The sequence below is a fragment of the Gorilla gorilla genome, chromosome 2, assembly GCF_029281585.2.
Source record: "Gorilla gorilla gorilla isolate KB3781 chromosome 2, NHGRI_mGorGor1-v2.1_pri, whole genome shotgun sequence".
Taxonomy (NCBI): domain Eukaryota; kingdom Metazoa; phylum Chordata; class Mammalia; order Primates; family Hominidae; genus Gorilla; species Gorilla gorilla.
Genome location: NC_086017.1, coordinates 56961681 through 56974730, shown reverse-complemented (window position 1 = coordinate 56974730; position 13050 = coordinate 56961681). Strand labels below are relative to the sequence as shown.

At 37.7% G+C, this 13050-nt stretch overlaps 1 protein-coding gene and 1 pseudogene across 4 annotated transcripts in view; one reads left to right on the top strand and one right to left on the bottom strand.

The window, feature by feature from the left end:
- The window catches only part of SETD2 (SET domain containing 2, histone lysine methyltransferase), a 149402-nt gene that overhangs the window by 66111 nt on the left and 70241 nt on the right, over positions 1-13050 (top strand). For 3 of the 4 annotated variants that reach the window (XR_008678320.2, XR_008678321.2, XM_004034041.5), the window contains exons 9-10: positions 1498-1624; positions 11309-11443. Coding sequence is in view for 2 of the 4 variants with exons in the window: in XM_004034041.5 (XP_004034089.4) it covers positions 1498-1624; positions 11309-11443 (262 nt within the window). In the remaining 2 variants the exon portion in view is untranslated. The remainder of the gene's footprint in view (positions 1-1497; positions 1625-11308; positions 11444-13050) is intronic. The other variant, XM_019023373.4, reaches the window with a different exon arrangement.
- Positions 10806-10945, bottom strand: LOC115934243 (uncharacterized; annotated as a pseudogene).

Genomic DNA, 13050 nt, shown 5'->3' with positions numbered 1-13050 from the left:
CTTAATAAGGTATGGGTCCTAAACAGTGGTCATTAGTGGCCACTAATATCAGAAAAAGACAACTAATGTGTGCCTCATAATGAAAGAACACAACATTACCCATGAAACAGTCTATCTTCTTTGGGTCTTTAGGACCAGTGACCTATGCAAGATACTTTCTGATTATTAAGAAACCAGTACAATTAAAATATTGGAAAATTTAAGTAAGGTACAAAACCCTAAAAGTTTTTATTTTATTTTTTTCAGATTATACCTATATCAATTAGTAGCTTTTGGTGTTTATGCTAGAAAAGCACACAGCTGCAGAGTTTCCTGAATATTTTAATTCTTTTAATGCTACCATATGATGAGGTTTTAATTCCTGTACTCTGTTGAGTCTGGTGACAGTTACCAGACTTCTGGCAATGAAGGTCTTTTACATACTCCTTCACGCTGTTTCATACATGCTTCATGTCTTAAACATAGTGAACTCTGAAACTGATGATCTGATTATAATCTAGGACAAATGCCAGATGGTTGTTTCCGATTCTGTCTGCTTCTCTTGTCAGATATTCAGGGCATGAATGCAGACCAGGTTCTGTGTCGGGCTCCATTTTTTTGCCTCTGTGCTTGTATTGTCCTCTCTGAGGGAAAGAAAAGTGGAAATCAAGTGCTGTTTGGGAATTCCTGCTCTACTTATTGAACAATTTATTTTTATCCCTCTAATTGCCACTATCATATCCTAAATCCACCAGTTTACTATTAGAATACTCAATTATTATTATTATTGTTTTTTTGAGACAGTCTTACTCTGTCACCCAGGCTGGAGTGCGGTGGTGCAATCTCGGCTCACTGCAACCTCTGCCTCCTGGATTCAAACAATTCTCGTGCCTCAGCCTCTTGAGTAGCTGGGATTACAGGTGTGTGCCACCATGCCCAGCTAATTTTTGTATTTTTTGTAGAAATGGGGTTTCACCATGTTGGCCAGGCTGGTCTCAAACTCCTGGCCTCCCAAAGTGCTGACATTACAGTCGTGAGCCACTGTGCCCAGCCAATCTTTTAATAATCAAATGTTTCCTTTTAAGTATCCTGTATTAATCATTTTATATCTGCTTATACTAATGCATGTTTGTTTGTTCTATGTGCCAATTAAACATTTGCATATAAGTAATAGTTCTCTGAACTATTTAAGCAATTTTGTTCTTAATCCAAACATGTATATGATCTCTTATTTTCATATTACTAGGTATTCTCATAAAATGGAAGAATTGTTTATTTCTTGGCTAGTTTTGTCTCCCAAAGAAAGATGATTGGAAAAATAATGAATATTTTTAAAGAGCAGTTTTCAGACATTTCTATTAGTAATAGCAGACTTGTTGGAATCTCTTCAAGTTATGGTTTTTGTTTGTTTGATTTTGTTTAGACTGGTATGACTTTTGTGTGTAATTGTTTTATTGCCAACAGTTTTGTATGGTTTACTTCCACATAGCTGACTTCTTTCCTATGCTCTTTGAACAGAAAAGAAGCCCAGAAATGTTTCTGCGGATCAGCCAATTGCCGGGGTTACCTGGGAGGAGAAAACAGGGTCAGCATCAGAGCAGCAGGAGGGAAAATGAAGAAGGAACGATCTCGTAAGAAGGATTCAGTAAGTTTGCATTTTTCTTTCAACTTTCACAATAAAAAATTTAAAAAGCGAGGTGGCTTTTCTGATTGAAGGTTATAAAGTCATACTACTGCCACCAGAGAAATCCAAGATCAGATGAGTTGTTATCAGAAAAGAGATGCAATTGCTATTTTTATTTCAGATTCATAGAGATTGGAATTGGGTACTGAGAACTATTAAAGTATTATTGAAAACACCTGGACTAGTAGTTTTTCAGATTCTTTAAAACTCCTAAGTACAAGTAAAACATATCTTTTCTCCCTGATAGCTCACTATGTCTGCTGTACGTTTCTAATCTCTTGTTATTGGTTTGTCTTTGTTTGGTACTCTAAACTTTGAGTGTTCTTCAAATCTCTGAAAATCCTCTTTTGAGTGTGAGAAAAGTTTTGAGAGGAAGTAGGTAACCTAAGACCAACAGGAGTAGTCATAGATGCTCTTTTTATTTAACGAAACAGCAGTTGATAGCCTTATTTTGTACCCTGTCTTGCCTGAGTTACTCCTGGGATGGGGATGGGATTGTTGGTGGGGAATATCCTGTTATTAAAGGGGCTATCAATTGCAAAAAGGACTTTGTGTTTAAAAAAATATTCTCCTCCCTTTTTTGAGGATCCCTTTGCTAGAGCACTGTTTTTCAAAAATGTGATCCTTGGATCACTTTCTTTAGAACCACCTGGCTGGATCCATAGTAAAAATGCACATTTTTGGGCTAGTCTCTAGACCTGTGAATCTTAGTGGAAGGGCTGAGGGTTTACCGGTGTTAGTCAGCAAATCCCCCTGTGATTCTTTTGCAGTTAGCTCATTCCTGGACTTTTCAGGAACTTAATACTCATAAGAACTATAGATGACAGCAATTTTTCTGTTTAGATGGGGAGATAGAAAAAGACATGAGGGAGGCGATGAGAGTATAATGGTTAAAAGGTAACATCAATTGAGCACAAATTAATTTGAGGGAATTAAGTATTAAGAATCTGAATTCTGTAAGAAGATTCAGTTAAAAAAAGTTAAAGCATTGGAAAGGTCCGTTAAAAAAAGCAGAAAAGGACAGTTTATATAACAAACACCTATATTTGCACCACCCAACATGAACAAATGCATTGGAATGTCATGTGTTCTTTAGCTCTTTCTTTCTCTCCCTCTCTTTTAAAAAATGTATATATTTTCAAATGGTTTGGTTTTGTTTTTTTTTGAGACAAGGTCTCGCACTGTTCCACAGGCCAGAGTACAGTAGAGTGATCACAGCTCACTGCAGCCTCGAACTCCTGGCTCAAGTGATCCTCCCACCTTGGCCTCCCAAAGTGCTGGGATTACAGGCATGAGCCACAGTGCCCAGCCTTTTTCTTTCTTTTTTTTTTTTTTGAGGCAAAATCTCATTCTGTTGCTTAGGCTGGAATTCAGTGATGCATTCATAGCTCACTGCAGCTTCAAACTCCTGGGCTCAAGTGATCCTCTCGCCTTGGCCTCCCAAAGTGCTGGGATTACAGGCATGAGCTACTACACCCAGCCTTCAGCCCTCTTTTTAGATAGCATATATAGTGTAACTTTATGCCAAGCACTTTTCTAAGCACTTGATGTATTAGCTCATTTAATTCTCACAATAAGCTCATAAATTAGGTAATGATCTTTCCTTTTTTACAGATAAGAACACACTAAGGCACAGAGAGATTATAGTGTCACCCAACTAGGTGGTGGAAATGGGCTCCAATCCACCATCTTGTCTCTGCTCTTAACCATTGTGTTAAACTACAGTTAAACTGTAGAGTGGAGTCCCCTCCTACCTTTGAGGCAACTATGGCCATAACAATAAATGTTTCTGCATTTTAGAACATATTGTTTTGTGTAGCATTTTAAAAGTTTTTAGAAATGGTAAAATATGGCTGGGTGTGGTGGCTCTTGCTTATAATCCCAGCACTTTGGGAGGCCAAGGCAGGAGGATAGCTTGAGCCCAGGAGTGCGAGACCATCCTAGGCAATATAGTGAGACCTCATCTCTATTAAAAAAGAAAAAGAAATGATATAATATAGATGTATTTGTGTGCATTTTTTACTCTTATTTTTGAATTTGATCTGTATTCATATATGTGGATGAACATTTATTTCTAATTGCTGTAATTTTTTTCTTTTTCTTTCTCAACTTCTGCATGATGGTCATTTGAAAGTTTTTCTTTTTTTTTTCATCATGTAACAGTTTATTGACATATTTTCCTACTGATGGATACTTATGTTTCCAATTTTTGCTATTAATTTCAAAGTTAGTATCTTTGCACATGTCTCTTTTGCACATGTTTCTTTAAGATTTATCTATGGAAGTGTAGTCACTGGGTCATACCTAGTTTGTTAGCTTTCTTCACTTGACTACCGGACATTTTTCTTTAAACTCCATTAAATTGCTTTTGTTGTTAACTCTTGTTTCATATAATTCATGGTTTACCAGAGCAACCACAAAGTAGTTATTAAACATGTTGACCTAAATTAGTATCTCCATAAAAACTTCCAGGCCAGGCACGGTGGCTCACGCCTGTAATCTCAGCCCTTTGGGAGGCTGAGGCAGGCAGATCACGAGGTCAGGAGTTCAAGACCAGCCTGGCCAACATGGTGAAACCCTGTCTCTACTAAAAATACAAAAATTTGCTGGGCGTGGTGGCGGGTACCTGTAATCTCAGCTACTCCGGAGGCTGAGGCAGGAGAATTGCTTACACCCAGGAGGCAGAGCTTGCAGTGAGCCGAGATGGCACCACTGCACTCCAGCCTAGGCTACAGAGCAAAACTCCATCTAAAAAAAAACAAAAAGAAAAACTTTCCAATGGCTGTTTCCTATTTTCAAAACTTACAGAATAAACACATTTTCAAAACTAATTTATTGATGAGAAGTGACCTTACTATGGATTAAGAGGTGGCATTATATCTGTATCATACCTCCATTAGGTGGCTTTTTACCTTTCTGAGAAGATTGAAGGATAACTCTGAAGAACTAAGGACTAGATATTTCTGTTATTGGTTGGTTGTTTGTATTCAGGTAATAGTGTGTCAATTTCAGGATAGGTCTTAGTGCCTTTGGACTGAATTAGATGTAACTTGTATCCAGTCATTCCATAGGCTACAGTCATCAGTTGCTCCAGATATGAATTTGAAGTTATTCCGGAACAATGTTGTTTTATATGAAACTTTGCCCAGATAGAGGAATATCCCGGAATGAACCTAGGTTCCTAGAATGATGTGAAAGATCATTTGCCCTTGACTCTAATGCAGAGGTTAATCGTACTTTAATTTTACTTGGATTATCTGCTGCAGAAATTTCTTTTTTGCATGCCTGGATTCTGAGTTTTGGTCAGTTACAGTTGAGCAGAATCACAGAAGCAGAATCACAGAATTCAACTGTTTGAACTCACAAGGTTGAGCCTTGGGAATTTCTTGGGTAAAGGATGCCATGGAAAGGACAAGATAGCTAGCAGTTCAGAATGCAGTTTTGCATGTATAAACTGTTGACAAGAAGATGTTAATAATGATTGCACTATAATCCACATCCCTCATGTTACCCCTTGATTGCTAAACATTTTTTATCCTTGTTCTTATGATTGCATCTGTATACAGCTTCTTTCCTTAACCAAACTATAAGCTCTTCCAGGACAGGTGATTATCTTTGGCTATGTCACACACTGGGTACTTAATTACTTACTTACTTGATGGAAGTATAATATGTCCCTACCATGACCTGATGTTATTTGTAGTTTATGGTACAAACAGAAAATAGTCTGAAACTTCCCTTAGTCTCTATTGTTTGAGTTTTTGAAACAAATCAATAATAATTTACGTAATAAAGAGGATGAAAACCCACCTGAGTGAGAGGAAATACTTAACTTTCAACTCATAACAAATGAATACTACTATCCAGAATATGCATAATGAGTGTAACTAGTATCCTATTAATAAGAAAAGAACAGCCAGCACAAAAGAAAAATAGACAACTTCCAGAGACACTTTACTAATTCAAATAGCCAATAAACATGGAAAGCTGTTCAACTTTATTAGTAATTGGGGAGTGCAAATTAAAATTACTATTAGATGTTATTTACACTCTCACCAGATTGATAAAAATTAAGTTCCATGGTACATAAGAACAACAGATCTCATACACTGTTGGTGAAGGGTGTAAATGAGGGACAACCACTTTTGAAAATACTTTGACATTATTTACTGAAGTTGAAAGAACGTATACCATATGAGCCAGCAGTTCCTGGGTGTAGAAGCAGAGAGGCTAGCTATAATGTATATCAGAAGTCACAACAGCATTGCTTATGATATCAGAAAAAGTAGAAATAACTCAAATATTTATTAACATAAGAATGGGCCAGGCGCAGTGGCTCATGCCTATAATCCCAGCACTTTGGGAGGCCGAGGTGGGCAGATCACCTGAGGTCAGGAGTTTGAGACCAGCCTGGCCAACATGATGAAACCCTGTCTCTACTAAAAATATAAAAATTAGCCAAGTGTAGTGGTGGGTGCCTGTAATCTCAGCTACTCGGGAGGCTGAGGCAGGAGAATTGCTTGAACCCAGGAGATGGAGGTTGCAGTGAGCCGACATGATGCCACTGCACTCCTGCCTGGGCGACAGAGTGAAGCTCTGTCTCAAAAAAAAAAAAAAAAAAGAATGGATAAATTATAAAAGAAATAGTCATGAAAATAAACTGGCTGCATACAGTAACATGGATAACTCTTAAAATGTAAGGTTGAGTGAAAGAAGCATGACAAAATATTTTGTCCAGTATGATTTCATTTCCATAAAGATAGACAAAATTTTATATACCTATGTAACAAACCTGCGTGTTCTTGCACATGTATCCCAGAACTTAAAGTAAAATTAAAGTAATTAGGGAGCAAGGACAAGAGTGAACCTTTCATTTCAAATAAAGTTAGCTTCCATCACTTAAAAAAAATTAATATTTAGGAATTTGTATATGGATATTAAACGTATAAAGAAAATTGAAGACCTATTTCTTAAAATGTTAGGATAAGTTATCTCCAAAGCATAGGAAGGGTTGCTGTTATAACCAGGAAGGGGTAGGTACATGGGGCACTATAGGAATGCTAGCAGTATTCTGTTTTTTAAACTTACCTGGATGGTGGCTGTATGGGTGTTGCTCACCTGTTTATTAAACCTATTTACTAATTGTTTTTATATATTTCTGTATATATATGTATACTGCATACTGTATGTTGTATTCCATCAAGAAGTATTTAAAATGCTACTTAGACCCCTTAGTGCCACAAATATTCAAGTATTAAAAAATAGTATCTTGCAATGATTAGGTACTTAATAAATTTTCAAGTACTATAGAATTGTGCATATATATGCACTATATATAGTAAATATATACTATCTATAAATTATAAATAAATATATAATATATATATATAAATTTTCAGTTTATCAATAATTTAAAAATACACCCTAATCATTCTTACATTTATGTTTACTTTTAGTTACTTACCTCATATTCTTGGATGATGTTGACCCATACATAAAATCGAAGACTTTTAGTAAATGTAATTTAATTGAAAGGAAGGGAGACAAACTCAGTCTTCCCACCTCTGTCTCCCAGGTACCCTAAAAGTTATTGCACAATTGATTGCTGTGCTTGAGCACCCAAAATTAGGGAAGCTGTATTATCACCACTGGAATTGGCATGCATTTATGTGTATGTGTGTTACAGTATAACCGCTGAGGAATGTTCAAGGGTTATTCATCTTTATTTTGTTTGGAAAAATTAATTTATACTGCAGTTTCTGCATTTTTACTGTTTATTTTTCTTTAGTTAGAACGTGATTTTCTTTATATCCTGGAAATGCCTTACACAATATCTATTCAATAAATGTTATTGAATGAATGTAAATAACATACTTTAGAGTTTTTAAACAGTCATAACATGCCTAATTTTAAAAAGAAAATACCTCTTTTTTTTGTTTGTTTTTAAGAGAGTATTTTGCTCTGTCACCCAGGCTGGAGTGCTGTGGCATGATCTTAGCTCATTGCAACCTCCGCCTCCCAAGTTCAAGTGATTCTGCCTCAGCCATCAGAGTAGCTGGGATTACAGATGTGCATCACCACACCTGGCTAATTTTTATTTTATTTTATTTTATTTATTTATTTTTGAGACAGAGTCTTGCTCTGTCGCCCAGGCTAGAGTACAGTGGCACGATCTTGGCTCGCTGTAACCTCCGCCTCCCGCGCTCAAGTGATTCTCCTGCCACAGCCTCCTGAGTAGCTGTGATTTTAGGCACCTGCCATCATGCCCGGCTAATTTTTGTATTTTTAGTAGAGACTGGGTTTCACCGTGTTGGCCAGGCTGGTCTTGAACTCCTGACCTCAGGTGATCCACCCACCTTGGCCTCCCAAAGTGCTGGGATTACAGGCGTGAGCCACCATGCCTGGCCTAATTTTTGTATTTTTAGTAGAGATGGGGTTTTACCATGTTTGCCAGGCTGGTCCCGAACTCCTGGCCTCAGGTGATCTGTCTGCCTTGGCCTCTCAAGTGCTGGAATTACAGGTGTGAGCCACTGTGCCTGGCTGAAAATATCTCATTTTTTAGCCCTGTGAATATTTTCATCTCAAAAGTCTGTCAAAAGCAGTATTCTGGCTGTTACAGTTGTGGGGGAAAGTAGAATTTTAAAGCCCTTGAACTCATCTAATACCGTAGAATTTGGGACACAGGAAGGCTTACATTTAGGATATGCAAGGAAAAGATATCTTTAATGAAATTGTCTTTCTTGGATTAAGACAACTTTAAATTGGTTTTTCTGTTCATGTATTTACTCAAAAACTTAAGTGGTATTGGAAATGAAAAAGAATGAGCCTTAAATGTACATTTTAGAAAGAAAAATGGGTTTGAGTTTCTACAACCTCTCTCAGGCAGCACTTTATTTTTTCCCATTTATTCTTATTCTTTACCAGAATGTGAATTTTTGGGTACAATATGAAATAAAAATGTTCAGTGCCTTGCCTGAAATTATATTAAGGGATAAATAGCTAGTTAAGTAAAAGAAAAAAGTAATAGAAAATTTTCTTAAGATTCTTTCCTTTTAGCTTGCTTTTCTCTGAATCATTTCATTCTAGACTTTCATCATTTCCTGCTAAGTTGTAATGTTACCTGTCTTCTCCTTAGTCTCTAGCTTATCTAAATTGTATTCTGTTATTGCCGCACAAATTATTCTCAAGTTCCACTTTGGGCTGGGTGCAGTGGCTCACGGCTATAATCCTAGCACTTTGGGAGGCTGAGGCGGGCAGATCACAAGATCAGGATATTGAGACCGTCCTGGCTAACACGGTGAAACCCTGTCTCTACTAAAAATACAAAAAAATAAGCCGGATGTGGTGGCACGGGCCTGTAGTCCCAGCTAGTCAGGAGGCTGAGGCAGGAGAATCACTTGAACCTGGGAGGTGGAGGTTGCAGTGAGCTGAGATCGCACCACTGCACTCCAGTCTGGGTGACAGAGCGAAACTCCATCTCAAAAAAATAAAAAATAAAAAATAAAAAAAAATAATCCATTTTGATCATATATATTCCCTTGTTCAGGATTCTGTTCAGGTTTTATCAAATTCAAGTTATTTTATGTTAAATTGAGATCTTCTAATCTAACACCAGTCTTTTATTTGTTTGTTTGTTTGTTTTTGAGAAGGAGTCTCACTCTGTCGCTCAGGCTAGAGTACAGTGGCACAATCTTGGTTCACTGCAACCTCCACCTCGTGGGTTCAAGCTATTCTCCTGCCTCAGCCTCCCGGATAGCTGGTACTACAGGCTCCCGCCACGATGCCCGGCTAATTTTTGTATTTTTATTAGAGACAGGGTTTCACCATGTTGGCCAGGCTCGTCTTGAACTCCTGACCTCAGGTGATCCACCTGTCTTGGCCTTTCAAAGTTCTGGGATTGTAGACATGAGCCACTGCATCTGGCCCAGTCTTTTATTTGGTATGGTTTTTCTCAGTCCATCACCATGCCTTACCTGTTTGAGCTTTGCTGACCTAAGCACTGTCATGATTTCTTATTTTCCTTTGTTCACACTTTCCCCACTACTTTGCTTACCCTTTCCTCTTGTCTTTATCTTACCTATTTCTAATCTTATTTCAGTGACTCATTCTAATTACTCCCTTATGTAGGCCTCTTAGTTCTATGTAACATTTGCAGTTAATGCTTCCTTGTTTGGTTTCATATGAATTAATTTAATCTCACCCATAATAAATTCTTTGAAAGCATCTTTATATCCTGTAACTGCCATAATGCAGGGCTGGAAATAACCTTTGTTAGGTTGATTCCCACCCCCCGTTATTTACATTTAATATTTAAAATACTCAAAGAATATATATATTACAAAGCATAATTATAAAATCCTTGTTAGTGCTTCTCTGCTTCCTTCTCCCTACCTAGAGGTTACCACTGTTGTACATTTTGGGTCTTACTTCCTTGCCTTTTTTTGAGACAGGATTTCACTGTGTCACCCAGGCTGGAGTGCAGTGGCAAAATTATAACTCACTGTAGCCTCAATCTCCCAGGCTCAGGTGATCCTTCTGCCTCAGCCTCCTGAATAGCTGAGACTATAGACACATGCTACCACACCTGGCTAATTTTTTTGATTTTTAGTAGAGATGAAGTCTGGCTGTGTTGCCCAGGCTGGTCTTAAACTCCTGAGCTCAAGTGATCCTCCTGCCTCAGCCTTTCAAAGTGCTGAGATTACAAGTGTGAGCCACCATGCCTGGTCATCCTTGCCTGTTTAAAAGCAGTTTTTCACATATGTATCACGAAAAAGTTCAGCTTTGAGGTGCATAAAAATGGATTCATATAGCATGTAATTCTTTGGAACTTGCTTTTTCTTAATGACATATTTTTAAGATTGATGGATGTTGTTGCATTTGGCTGTACTTGATTCCTTTCACTGTAGTATTATATTTCATTGAGTGAACATGGCCGTTTATCCAACTTGTACAGATATTTGGGTTGTTGGCAATTTTTTGCTATTATAAATATTGCTTCAATGAACATTCTTATGAATCTCCAGGTACACATGTGCAGAATTTCTCTACAGTGCATTCTGATAAGTAGAATTTCTGTGCATGGGGATACAACTATTTTATTTTTCAGGCTAATGCTTTATTTTTTTCTGAAGCACCCGGCCCCTATCAGCTGGGTCATTCATATGCTGACATCATAAAAAGGTCATTATATATTATAACATATAAATTATATAAGTTTGAAGGAGATATATCTCACACAGCAGCGTGAAAACCCAAGCATCATATTTATGAACCATAAAGGATCTCTGAAGTCCTTTTGGTTTAATGTAATTTGTTCATGGTCTCCCATAAGGGCAGGTTTTTCTGTTTTGGCTCATTGCAGATGTCCACCTAGAATTATACTTGACTCATGTAATAAGTTCTTGCTACGTATTTGATGAGTGAATGAAATGCATTTCAAATGTATTATACCACTTTATACTTTCATCAACAGTAGACTTATTATTATCAGCCTTCTTAACTTTTTCCCCCAGTCTAGTACTTTCCCAGTTTGGTCTTCATTTGTGTTTTCCTGATAATTGATAAGGTTGAGCAACTTTTTGGGTTTTTGGTTTTTGTTGTTGTTGTTGTTGTTTTATAAAAAGGTATTTTTATTTGCTGTGGTAGGTGGATGGAGAGCTAGAAGCTCTGATGGAAAATGGTGAGGGTCTCTCTGATAAAAACCAGGTGCTCAGCTTATCCCGGCTAATGGTTAGAATTGAAACTTTGGAGCAGAAACTTACCTGTCTGGAACTCATACAGGTGAACACTTTAATGTTTATTTTTTATTTCTGGTTTTGTGGTGGGAATGAATGAATGAAGATGAATGAAGAAGGAATAATTCTGATAAGAGTTAGTCTTATTTTATTTATTTATTTATTTATTTATTTATTTGTTTGTTTGTTTGTTTGTTTGTTTAGATGGGGTCTTGTTCTGTCATCCAGGCTGGAGTGCAGTGGTGCAGTCTCGGTTCACTGTAACTTCTGTGTCCTGGGTGCAAGCAGTTCTCCTGCCCCAGCGTCCTGAGTAGCTGGGATTACAGGCGCCAGCCACCACGCCCAGCTGATTTTTGTATTTTCTTATTAGAGATGGGGTTTCACCATGCTGGCCAGGCTGGTGTCGAAATCCTGACCTCAGATGATCCACCCGTCTCAGCCTCCCAGAATGCTGGGATTACAGGCGTGAGCCACCATGGCCGGCCAGTTTTATTTTTTAAATGGATATGTGAGTTGTGTATGACTTTCAAAGCTTGTACCATATTATTTTAAATGGCTAAAGAGTTCAGTATCATTTAATCTATTAGTACAGGGATCCCCAATCCCCAGGCCATGGGCTGGTTAGGAACGGGGCCACACAGGAGGAGGTGAGTGAGCATTACTGCCTGAGCTCCACCTGCTGTCAGAGTAGCAGCGGCATTCGATTCTCATAGGAGCATGAACCCTATTGTGAACTGCACATGTGAGAGATCTAGGTTGTACACTCCTTATGAGAATCTAATGCCTGATGATTTGAGGTGGAACAGTTTCATCCTGAATCCGTCCCCCACCCAGTTTGTTGAAAAATTATCTTCCCTGAAACTGGTTCCTGGTGCCAGAAAAGTTGGGGACCATGGCATTAGTAGACCTGGTTTGCTTTCTGTCTGTATTCAAAGAATGTGGTGGCTTTTTTTTTTTTTTGTAATAATTCATCACACTTGCCATAGCCTTTTACTCTCCAGTTATTAGCATCCCAAAGCCATTTGTACTACGTGATCTCCAAGCACGAAATTTTAACGGTACCCTTTTTTACACCAGTTTATTAAGTATGCCACAAGATGTTAGATAACACAAAATGATTTTTTTTTTTTTTAGGGTCTTGCTTTGTTGCCCAGGCTGGAACGCAGTTGTGCAATCATAGCTTACTGCAGCCTTGGAAATCCTGGGCTCAAGTGATCTTCCTGCCTCAGTTGCCTGAGTATCTAGGACTACAGGCACACACCACCACATCCAGCTAATTTTTATATTTATATTTTTGTAGAGATAAGGGTCTTGCTATTTTGCCCAGGCTGGTTTTGAACTCCTGGCCTCAACCAGTCCCTCCCTCTTCTACCTTCCAAAGTGCTGAGATTGTAGTTGTAAGCCACAGTGTAAAAAAACCATGATGATTAAAAAAAAAAAAAAAACTAACAGGAAAAAGAGGTCTTTTCAACAATCATCTGAAAGGGAGAGAAGAAAGAATTATTTAAGGACTAATTTTTATGGTTTTAGCTTTATTTAAAAAGTTAGATGCAATTTTTTCTTAGTTCTTCAGAATTTTCATTATAAATGACCTATTAATATTCATATAATTTTCTACGTTAGTAAAATCCCAGTTGACTGGCTGTATTTTGT